A 12,085-nucleotide genomic window follows, 5' to 3' on the forward strand; every position below is an offset into this window, starting at 1 on the left:
AATAAGTATTTTATAATTTGTTCATTGAAATAAAAAGTCTACTCTTTATAAGGCAATACATATTGTTTACAAATGATGTTTGTTTTCATGCTTGATTTAACATTTTATTGTTATTTTATATGTGATAGATTAATTTTTATTTAATTTAGAGGTTTTTCTTTATGTTTTACTTCAACAATTTTGTTTTTTACTTTGGTTATATCCGAACCGAACCGATATAACCCGAATCCGTACGATATAGGATTACTTTATGGGTTTAATGATGCAATACAATTTTGAACCGAACCCGAAGTGGTATTATCCGAACCCGACCCGTACTAATAAAATTTTAGTATGAGACCTAGAAGCGTAAACCCGAAAATCGGAAAACCCAAAAAACCCGACCTGAATGCCAACGGGTACCCGAACGCCCAAGCCTACTTGTTTAGGTGGCGACTTCTTAACAGAGAAAAAAATTATTTAGAAACAATTTAGTCATTAAAACACATATAACGAAATCAAAGTTTTTTTCTATATAAGTATGCTTCTTCTGATTTAGATATTAAATGCACAAGTCAATATAGAGATGAATATGTTTCAAGTCAAGTCTTGAGTGTTTCACGAAGAAGGTAGTTTGGAGTTTTCACACGTTTTAATAATAAAAATAATCATACTTTAATATATAATATATATATATTAAAATATGTAGTAGTTATTTTAATTAATATCAGTAAAATGGATACATAAGTAGTAAAGTTACATTAAAACACACAAAATACTATTTTTATGAAACAAAACAAAACAAAAAAATATGCGAAACTTATACAGCTAGTAAAGTTTTTTGAATAGACTTCTTAAATCGATCATTCTCCTCTGTTCTTCTTTTTATTTATTTTGTAGATGAAACCCATGTACTTTCCCAAATATCAAAAATTGTATAGTTTTAGTTTGTAGTATAATTTAAGTATGTTTTATAAGTAAGATTAGTTTAGAATCTCCACAGGCATGAACCGCAATCGTTAGTATAGAAGGATATGCTGGAAGTTTTTACTTCTAAAAGGCTGTTTATATAATCGTATTTTTGGAGGATAACATCGTAGAATTTAGCTAAAATGTTAAAATACCTTGAAAAATAAAAACGACATAGCTATTACCTCTATTAATGTAAAACTCTATTTTGTGGTAGGAGGAGCTGCGTTAGCAATTTTTGAACATTGTTCTTTGAGAGGAAAAAGTGGGTTGAATGGAAGTTTCGGTAAGCAATTGGCTTCGGCTTCCAAAAAGGCTTTGCAACAAGAAGGACCTATATGTCCGAATTGTCGTGTGAGTATGGATGTGTAAATCTCTATAAGGCATCCTGGAATATCCATCACTGAAGACCAACAATTTGCTACATCAGGTATTCCGGGAATACCGGGACTTGGTTGGAATGGGAGTGGAAAAGGAAATGGGATGGGAAACTGGGGTAGTTGAGCATTGGCAGAGACTACAACACACACAACCACCATAAATAAAAAAAACATGTTTAATAGGCATTATGAGATAAGCAAAAAAAGAAGAAAGATTTCTCCAAATCTATGAGTCTTTATCGAGTTTGTGTTTTGATTGATGAGAAGATAGTACAATCCTTTGACTATTTATATTAAATGGAAAGAAGGTTAAGAAACGTTTTTTATATTAAATGGAAAGAAGGTTAAGAAACGTTTTTCGACTTTTATAATAAATTGAATTACCTGTTTTCAAAAGTAAAACAAAGCTGAAACCGATGAGATAAACAACATTAATAACAAATAACTAGTGGACTTTTTAGGTCATGACATAACTGATCAGACCAGTTTATACTCTTACCGTTTTTGTTATGCTTCAATACTATTGTTTTCAAATAATCTCACGTCTAAGCCAAATATCTCTCTCTCTCTCTCTCTCTCTCTCTCTCTCTCTCTCTCTCTCTCTCTCTCTCTCTCTCTCTCTCTCTCTCTCTCCCCCCCCCCCTCTTTTGAAACTAGGGGCATGCAATCTTCCAATTTCTAGTGACTTGATGGTATTTTGGTTTTCTATATGGTTAGACGCTAAAAAACTTTTCATTAAGCGAAAGAAATTATCTTTTTAGGAGAGGTAACCAGTTTTTATAATAAGCTTGTGACTAGAATTTTGTTGAAAATAACAATTTAAACGGGCAAACTATATTGGCTTGTTTAGGTGGTGACTTCTTTAACAGCGAAAAACATTATTTAGAAACAATTTAGTCATTAAAACACATATAACGAAATTAAAGTTTTTTTCTATATAACTATGCTTCTTTTGATTTAGATATTAAATGCACAAGTCAATATAGAGATGGATATGTTTCAAGTCAAGTCTTGAGTGTTTCACGAAGAAGGTAGTTTAGAGTTTTCACACATTTTAATAATAAAAATAATCATACTTTATTATATAATATACATTAAATAAATTAATATATTTAGTAGTTATTTTAATTAATATTAGTAAAATGGATACATAAGTAGTAAAGTTACATTAAAACACACAAAATACTATTTTTATGAAACAAAACAAAACAGAAAAATATGGGAAACATATACAGCTAGTAAATTTTTTTTGAATAGACTTCTTAAATCGATCATTCTCCTCTGTTCTTCTTTATATTTATTTTGTAGATGCAACCCATGTACTTTCCCAAATATCAAAAAGTGCATAAATTTTGTTTGTAGTATAATTTAAGTATGTTTTATAAGTAAGATTAGTTTAAAATCTCCACAGACATGAACCGCATCGTTAATATAGAAGGATATACTGGAAGTTTTTTACATCCAAAATGCTGTTTATATAATCATATTTTAGGGGGATAACATCGTAGAATTTAGCTAAAATGTTAAAATGCCTTAAAAATTAAAACGACATAGCTATTACTTCTAAGAAGTCACCAACTATATTGGCTTGTTTAGGTGGTGACTTCTTTCACAGCGAAAAACATTATTTAGAAACAATTTAGTCATTAAAACACATATAACAAAATTAAAGTTTTTTTCTATATAACTATGCTTCTTCTGATTTAGATATTAAATGCACAAGTCAATATAGTGATGGATATGTTTCAAGTCAAGTCTTGAGTGTTTAACGAAGAAGGTAGTTTGGAGTTTTCAAACATTTTAATAATAAAAATAATCATACTTTAATATATAATATACATTAAATATATTAATATATGTAGTAGTTATTTTAATTAATATCAGTAAAATGGATACATAAGTAGTAAAGTTACATTAAAACACACAAAATACTATTTTTATGAAACAAAACAAAACAAAAAAATATGCGAAACTTATACAGCTAGTAAATTTTTTTGAATAGACTTCTTAAATCGATCATTCTCCTCTGTTCTTCTTTTTATTTATTTTGTAGATGAAACCCATGTACTTTCCCAAATATCAAAAATTGTATAGTTTTAGTTTGTAGTATAATTTAAGTATGTTTTATAAGTAAGATTAGTTTAGAATCTACACAGGCATGAACCGCATCGTTAGTATAGAAGGATATGCTGGACGTTTTTTACTTCTAAAATGTTGTTTATATAATCGTATTTTTGGAGGATAACATCGTAGAATTTAGCTAAAATGTTAAAATACCTTGAAAAATAAAAACGATATAGCTATTACCTCTATTAATGTAAAACTCTATTTTGTGGTAGGAGGAGCTGCGTTAGCAATTTTTGAACATTGTTCTTTGAGAGGAAAAAGTGGGTTGAATGGAAGTTTCGGTAAGCAATTGGCTTCGGCTTCCAAAAAGGCTTTGCAACAAGAAGGAACTATATGTCTGAATTGTCGTGTGAGTATGGATGTGTAAATCTCTATAAGTCATCCTGGAATATCCATCACTGAAGACCAACATTTTACTACATCAGGTAATCCGGGAATACCGGGACTTGGTTGGAATGGGAGTGGAAAAGGAAATGGGAGGGAAACTGGGGTAGTTGAGCATTGGCAGAGACTACAATACACACAACCGCCATAAAGAAAAAAAACTTGTTTTATAGACATTATGAGATAAGCAAGAAAAAGAAAAAATATTTCTCCAAATATATGTGTCTTTATCGAGTTTGTGTTTTGATTGATGAGCAGATAGTGCAATCCTTTGACTATTTATATTGAATGGAAAGAAGGTTAAAAAACGTCTTTGGACTTTTATAATAAATTGAATTACCTGTTTTCAAAAGTAAAACAAAGCTGAAACTGATGAGATAAACAACATTAATAAAAAATAACTAGTGGACTTTTTAGGTCATGACATAACTGATCAGACCAGTTTATACTCTTACCGTTTTTATTATGCTTCAATACTATTGTTTTCCAATAATCTCACGTCTATGCCAAATAGCTATCTCTCTCTCTCTCTCTCTCTCTCTCTCTCTCTCTCTCTCTCTCTCTCTCTCTCTCTCTCACTCCCTCTTTTGAAACTAAGGGCATGCAATCTTCCAATTTCTAGTGTCTTGATGGTATTTTGGTTTTCTATATGGTTAGACGCTAAAAAACTTTTCATTAAGCCAAAGAAATTAATTTTTTAGGAGAGGTAACATGATAACCAGTTTTTATAATAAGCCTGTGACTAGAATTGTGTTGAAAATAACAATTTAAATGGGCTAACTATATTGGCTTGTTTAGGTGGCGACTTCTTTAACAGCGGAAACATTATTTAGAAACAATTTAGTCATTAAAACACATATAACGAAATTAAAGTTTTTTTCTATATAACTATGCTTCTTCTGATTTAGATATTAAATGCACAAGTCAATATAGAGATGGATATGTTTCAAGTCAAGTCTTGAGTGTTTCACGAAGAAGGTAGTTTGGAGTTTTCACACATTTTAATAAAAAAATAATCATACTTTACTATAAAATATACATTAAATATATTAATATATGTAGTAGTTATTTTAATTAATATCAGTAAAATGGATACATAAGTAGTAAAGTTACATTAAAACACACAAAATACTATTTTTATGAAACAATACAAAACAGAAAAATATGGGAAACTTATACAGCTAGTAATATATTTTTTTGAATAGACTTCTTAAATCGATCATACTCCTCTGTTCTTCTTTATATTTATTTTGTAGATGCAACCCATGTACTTTCCCAAATATGAAAAATTGAATAGTTTTAGTTTGTAGTATAATTTAAGTATGTTTTATAAGTAAGATTAGTTTAGAATCCCCACAGGCATGAACCGCATCGTTAATATAGAAGGATATGCTGGAAGTTTTTTACTTCTAAAATGCTGTTTATATAATCGTATTTTTGGAGGATAACATCGTAGAATTTAGCTAAAAGGTTAAAATACCTTGAAAAATAAAAATGACACAGCTATTAAATCTATTAATTTAAAACTCTATTTTGTGGTAGGAGGAGCTGTGTTAGCAATTCTTGAACATTGTTTTTTGAGAGGAAAAAGTGGGTTGAATGGAAGTTTCGGTAAGCAATTGGCTTCGGCTTCCAAAAATGCTTTGCAACAAGAAGGACCTATATGTCCGAATTGTCCTGTGAGTATGGATGTGTAAATCTCTATAATGCATCCTGGAATATCCATCACTGAAGACCAACATTTTGCTACATCAGGTAATCCGGGAATACCGGGACTTGGTTGGAATGGGAGTGGAAAAGGAAATGGGATGGGAAACTGCGGTAGTTGAGCATTGGCAGAGACTACAACACACACAACCACCATAAAGAAAAAAACTTGTTTAATAGACATTATGAGATAAGCAAAGAAAAGAAGAAATATTTCTCCAAATATATGAGTCTTTATCGAGTTTGTGTTTTGATTGATGAGAAGATAGTACAATCCTTTGACTATTTTATATTGAATGGAAAGAAGGTTAAGAAACGTCTTTGGACTTTTATAATAAATTGAATTACATGTTTTCAAAAGTAAAACAAAGCTGAAACCGATGAGACAAACAACATTAATAACAAATAACTAGTGGACTTTTTTAAGTCATGACAAAACTGATCAGACCAGCTGTTATAGTCTTACCGTTTTTGTTGTGCTTCAATACTATTGTTTTCAAATAATCTCATGTCTAAGCCAAATAGCTATCTCTCTCTATATCTGTCTCTCTCTGTCTCACACACACACACTCTCTCTCTCTCTATCTCTCTCTCACACACACACACACACACACACTCTCTCTCTCTCTCTCTCTCTCTCTCTCTCTCTCTCTCTCTCAACTAGGGCATGCAATCTTTCAATTTCTAGTGTCTTGATCATATTTGGATTTTCTATATGGTTAGACGCAAAAAAACTTTTCATTAAGCCAAATAAATTATTTTTTTTAGGAGAGATAACATGATAACCAGTTTTTATAATAAGCTTGTGAGTAGAATTGTGTTGAAAATAACAATTTATACGGGCTAACTATATTGGCTTGTTTAGTTGGCGACTTCTTTAACTGAGAAAAACATTATTTAGAAACAATTTAGTCATTAAAACACATATAACGAAATCAAAGTTTTTTTCTATATAAGTATGCTTCTTCTGATTTAGATATTAAATGCACAAGTCAAGATAGAGATGGATATGTTTCAAGTCAAAAGTCAAGTCTTGAATGTTTTACGAAGAAGGTAGTTTAGAGTTTTCACACATTTTAATAATAAAAATAATCATACTTTAATATATAATATACATTAAATATATTAATATATGTAGTAGTTATTTTAATTAATATCAGTAAAATGGATACATAAGTAGTAAAGTTACATTAAAACACAAAAAATACTATTTTTATAAAACAAAACAAAACAGTAAAATATGGGAAACTTATACAGCTAGTAAATTTTTTTTGAATAGACTTCTTAAATCGATCGTTCTCCTCTGTTCTTTGTTGGGGTCAAAAACGGTCACGACGGAATTAACGCCTGAAAGCCCATGGAAACTATATTTAAAAAAGAAATGAAAGAACTAACTTTCGTAAAAAAAATACCGAAAATAATTTTTACGAAAGATATGTCCGTAATATCAAAGCAATCAACCAATCATTCGGAAACATGCTCGAAAGGAAAACTTAAGTCGACCAACGAACGTCGAAACATTCAAGCAAACGAACTATCGACCCACACGACACAAGTCGAACTGTTCGAGCATCGAACCACTCGACGATCGTCGAGTGGTCGGCCCAAGCAGGCCACTAGACGATCATCGAGTGGTCCGTGCATCGAACCACTCGATGATCGTCGAGTGGTCGGCCCAAGCAGGCCACTCGACGATCGTCGAGTGGTCCAACCATTGAACCACTCGACGATCGTTGAGTGGTCGACCTTAGCAGGCCACTCGACGATCGTCGAGTGGTCTGTCCTGAAACGCTGATCCAACCCGAAATTGTCGGGACGACACCAATTCATGCACTCTCGTCTAAACCTCGATACGACCTCTTACGAACTATGGCTATACTGTCCCTTACTCCATCCTAAGTGAAGTTGTTGTCGGGACATTACGATAAAAACTGCGGTAACTTATTCGAAAATCGTAATAAACGCGATAAGTCCAAAAATGGCCCAAAGAGGCCTAAAACGGGACTAAGAGCCCACTTACGATTTTATTCGGTAAAAGCCCATCACTACTACGACGGTTTATATTTTATCCGCGAGAAAGGATAAATGTTAAATTTTCGAAGATAAATGTTAAGTTTCCGAAGATAATTACAAAGATCGAGGAAAATGGAATATTTCCAAAAGATGCTAAAGTCGGCCAAAGGGCATAACATGAAAGCCTAAACCGACCTTGGAGGGAGTATATAAGGAGTTCTAGGCGAGAGGCACAAGGGGAGAACTTTTCCAGAGCAAACTTAGCACTTAGAGCATTTAGGCAACTTTCCGTTTTTGTTATTTCGAGCTGCGACTCAACTAGGTTTTGAGTCTTAGGTTGTTAGAAATAGGAATCTCACCAACAGTTCTTATAGCCGAAGCTTCTACCTTGTTGTAACGCTCATAAGCGAATTCGGAATAAGACTCCTTTTGCTCTTGGATCCCAGCGATCAATCCGATGATACAGAAGAAGATGCTGACGTACATCCAAGAAGAACCAGGAGCCAGATGGCTCGGAAAGATTCTCCATTCAGTAAGACCATAACCGAAGAAGAAGAAAATATCTTCTGGGTTAAGCAGGAGAAGCTGGCTGAAGAGCAGGCCGAAATTACTCGCAGCAGACGCCGACATGCTCGAAAGGCTACCAGTGGAGATCCGGATGTTCGCGATCTTCGCGATTACATAAAAAAGACTGCTGCGGAAGTAAGGGCCGTGAAATCCCAGATCCATCACACTACTAGCACCGCCCCTGAAATCGACCAGTTGTTGGAGGAAGCGCGAAAAACGCCCTTCACGGCTCGCATCGCCGAAACCAAGGTTTCTGATCCGGGGAAGATCAAAGTGCCAACGTACAACAGCACAACCGATCCTAAGGCGCATCTGCAAGCCTTCCAGATCACCATGGGGAGAGACAGACTCAGAGAAAGCGAGAGAGACGCTGGCTATTGTCGCCTTTTCGTCGAAAACCTGGAAGGGGCACCTCTCGAGTGGTTTTCCCGCCTGAAGCGGAACTCTATCGGAAGTTTTCACCAGCTCGCATCGGAGTTTCTCAAACACTACTCTATGTTCATAGATAGAGAAACCTCCGACGTCAATCTCTGGAGCCTTTCCTAAAGGGAAGATGAGCCTCTCCGCGATTTCATAAGCAGGTTCAAGGTAGTCATGTCCAGGGTCAGCGGAATAAGCGACAAGGTAGCCATCGACGCGCTCAGAAAGACGCTCTAGTACAAGTCGAAATTCAGAAAGTGCATAACCCTCGACAAGCCGCGTACGATCCATGATGCTCTTCGCAAGGCAACCGACTACATCATCATCGAAGAAGAGACGAGGGTCCTGTCACAAAAACATAAGCCGACGAAATCGTCTTTGAAGGACGCAGACCAAAAGCCCAAGAAGAAAATCTCTCGTAACGACAAGTAAGTCCATCACGAGGGGGAAGAACTCCAGGGAGCGCATAACTACGTGATCAACTCGGAGCAGGGTAGGACTTCGGGCAATACATGGACCCGAAATCCCAACTACGACAAGAACACCTACTGCGAGTTCCATCAGACCCGAGGGCACTCCACAATCAACTGTAAAGTGCTTGGGGCAAGATTGGCCGCAAAGCTACTCTCCGGGGAACTCTCCGAAATCACTGGCGTCAAGGATCTCATCCGTGAGACGAATCGTCCCCCAAAGACTGACAAAAGTTCGCCCCCGGAAGCTCCTCCTCAGGGAAACCAATCGGGAGATAAGCGTGGAAGGAGGAAAGACGACAAGGGTAACGACAGCAATCGCCGCAGGGTAAACATGATCATCGGAGGATCACAGTACTGCAACGATACGGTCTCGGCCATCAAGGCTTACCAGCGTAAAGCTGAAACAAGTGCGAACTTGCCGACCTGGTCCCCTCCCCAGGACGTTCAGAACAGTGCAATCGTCTTCCAGAAGGAAGAAGCTGGCGGGATAGACCAGCCTCACTGTGATCCACTCGTCATAGACCTTGTCATCCGAGACTTGGAAGTCGCCAGAATCCTTGTGGACACCGGAAGAACGGTCAATGTCAACTTCCTCGACACCCTTAAGAGGATGAACATCGAGCTCGGCGAAGTCGTACCGATACCAAAACCACTAACTGGTTTCTCAGGCACAACATCAATGACCCTTGGGTCAATCAAGCTTCCAGTCATGGCGAAAGAGGTAACGAAGATAGTCGACTTTGCAGTGGTCGATCATCCAGCCATCTACAATGTCATCGTAGGAACGCCTTGGCTCAACGCTATGAAGGCAGTCCCATCTACCTATAACCTGGGCATCAAATTCCCAATCCAGAACGGAATTGCTGCGATCTGGGGATGCCAGAAGCAGTCACGGCTTTGTTTTCTCGCTGAACATAAGCTGAGACAAATCACTGAGACCGCAAAACCGAAGCGAGCGAAGATAACTCAGCATGTAGCTGAAAACGCTTTGAAAAAGGATGATGCAACACCGTTCCCGGCGACGGACCTAAAACAGCAGCATGCTAGTCCCGATGCCTTCACCCAACCGGAGGAGACAAACCCGGAAAAGGCCGTCGACCCATCTAAAGTCAGCACGACTGAAACTATCGACGCGACCGCCGAAAACAAGTAAACCTACTCACGGCCAAAACAGAACTACAAGATGGCTTGATCCTCGAAAGAGGTACGTAGGCAGCTCGCCGAAACCCAATGTGGGAACCGAAATTCGCACCGTCGGTTTCTGTTTAAATAAGGAAAGTAGGAGAACCCTAATTTCCCAGAGGTCCCGGATATCTGCTAATACCACACGCCAAGCAATCAGAACACGAAACCAGAACGGTAATAAAATAAGAAATCGAAAAAGAGAGCAATATAGTTCTTATTCCGAATCTGCGTTTGAGCGTTTACAACAAGGTAAGTGCCTACGCTACGAGAGCTGTCGGCGAGATTCCTAGTTCTAAAACCCTAAGACGGAAAAAACCTAATTGAGTCGCAGCTCGAATAACAAAAACGGAAAATTGCCTAAAATCGCTCTAAGTGCTAAGTTTGCTGTGAGAAAAGTCCTTTTCCATGCCTCTCGCCTAAGACTCCTTATATACTGGCTCCAAGGTCGATTTACGCTTTTCCTCTTCTGCCCTTAAGTCGCCATAGCATAAAAATGGAGATATTCCATTTTTTACGATCTTCGTAATTATCTTCAAAATTTCATATTTATCCGCGGAAACTTGACATTTATCTTTCCTTGCAAACCAAGCGTAAACCGTCATGCGGCTTACGGGCTGTTGGTTAAGAAATCATAAGGTGGGCCTCGAGTCATGTCTTAGGTCCCTTTGGGCCGTCTTCCGACTCGAAGCGTTTATTACGGCTTCTTTCGATAAAGAATGAACTTTCCGCAGTTTTTACGGTAAAGTTTGATTGATAACTTTAGAATGGCGGGGAACGTGAAATGGGTTCGCTACGGTCTTCGGGAGATAGCATCGAAGGGTTGACGAGAATGCATGGACTAATGTTGTATCGACGTTTCGGAAGAGCTCGGTCGCTACGTAGCGACCGAGCTCCTGCTCAAGCTAGGTCGCTACGTAGCGACCGAGGTTCGACTCGAGCTCGGTCGCTAGGTAGTAGCTGAGCGGAATGGACGTTCGGTCGCTACGTAGCGACCGAGCCTTCGCTCGAACTCGGTCGCTACGTAGCGACCGAGCGGAGCACGTGTTCGATCGCTGCGTAACGATCCTTTTCGAGTTCTTGTCCGATGGCTCGCGTTTCCTCCGCAATTATTTTTGTATAGAAGAATCTATTTAGAAAAAGTATTTGTCGAAGAAGGTGTCTACGTTTTCTTTTCGGAGATTTGGACGTTAACTTTGTCGCAACCGTTTTTGACCCCAACAGTTAGCCCCCCAGCTCGTTGGGAGCGTGGATTTCTAGCGAGATCGCAATGCGCGGTATGGCGAGTTCGGACGAGATTGGTGTATTTGGGCGAAGTTCGTGTCCAAAAATCCGCAAGTAAATAGTAATTTCTCATGCCTATAAGAAGGGAGGTAATTTCTTCACAATCTTTACACTTACTCATTCTCATAGAGAGGTTTTCTTGAAAGGTTCTTTCTTCTTTTTCTTTCTCTCTATCATTTCCTTCTTGATCAAAGAAAAACACGAGATGTCGAGTAAGAAGAGGAGTTCGAAGAAAGGGTCCTTGCCCACAAACGTTTCTGAAGAGCTTCGAGTTTCGAAGATGGAATTTGTTCCTCATTCGGTAGACCCAGCCAAGAACGAGGCATGGTGGTTGGCGTGTTACGGTTCGATCACGCCTCCCAAAGAAAAATCGTTTCCGGTCATGAACCATCGCCCGGTGGAGGCAGGTGCACCAAGTAGGAGTACTAGTGAATTCCTCGAGGTCATGCGGTCGTTCTACCATATTTCGGATGCGGTGGAATTCAGGGTTCCTCGTCAAGGAGAATGCGCTAGTAGTCCCCCGGAGGGCTTCTTTACTTGTTACGAGGCATTCGTAGTGCGCTGCCGTTTGTGGTTCCCGATCCCCGAGATTATCGTCCG

At 37.7% G+C, this 12,085-nt stretch overlaps 2 protein-coding genes and 2 pseudogenes across 2 annotated transcripts; 1 reads left to right on the forward strand and 3 right to left on the reverse strand.

Moving 5' to 3' along the window:
• Positions 1 to 291: 291 nt before the first annotated feature.
• LOC106423613 lies at positions 292 to 1,926 on the reverse strand (annotated as a pseudogene).
• Positions 1,927 to 1,976: 50 nt separating this feature from the next.
• On the reverse strand, positions 1,977 to 4,016 carry LOC106423612 (annotated as a pseudogene).
• A 1,060-nt stretch (positions 4,017 to 5,076) lies between these two features.
• On the reverse strand, positions 5,077 to 6,109 carry LOC106429368. Its single transcript, XM_013870122.3, has one exon. It carries the CDS (start codon positions 5,728 to 5,730, stop codon positions 5,368 to 5,370), a length of 363 nt encoding a protein of 120 aa, XP_013725576.2. The 5' UTR covers positions 5,731 to 6,109; the 3' UTR covers positions 5,077 to 5,367.
• Positions 6,110 to 8,835: 2,726 nt separating this feature from the next.
• LOC125591803 lies at positions 8,836 to 10,172 on the forward strand. Its single transcript, XM_048766658.1, has 3 exons — positions 8,836 to 8,852; positions 9,044 to 9,344; positions 9,459 to 10,172. Exons 1-3 carry the CDS (start codon positions 8,836 to 8,838, stop codon positions 10,170 to 10,172), a joined length of 1,032 nt encoding a protein of 343 aa, XP_048622615.1.
• Positions 10,173 to 12,085: the final 1,913 nt, after the last annotated feature.

The sequence above is a fragment of the Brassica napus genome, chromosome C8 (assembly GCF_020379485.1).
Source record: "Brassica napus cultivar Da-Ae chromosome C8, Da-Ae, whole genome shotgun sequence".
Classification (NCBI taxonomy): Eukaryota; Viridiplantae; Streptophyta; class Magnoliopsida; order Brassicales; family Brassicaceae; genus Brassica; species Brassica napus.

Bases quoted from the DNA above. Each gene is read 5' to 3' on its own strand.
- LOC125591803 (XM_048766658.1), top strand. The intron at 9,345-9,458 runs GTAAACATGATC...TCCCCTCCCCAG, and splicing joins ACGACAGCAATCGCCGCAGG to GACGTTCAGAACAGTGCAAT.
- LOC106429368 (XM_013870122.3), bottom strand. From the start codon at position 5,730: ATGTCTATTAAACAAGTTTTTTTCTTTATGGTGGTTGTGTGTGTTGTA.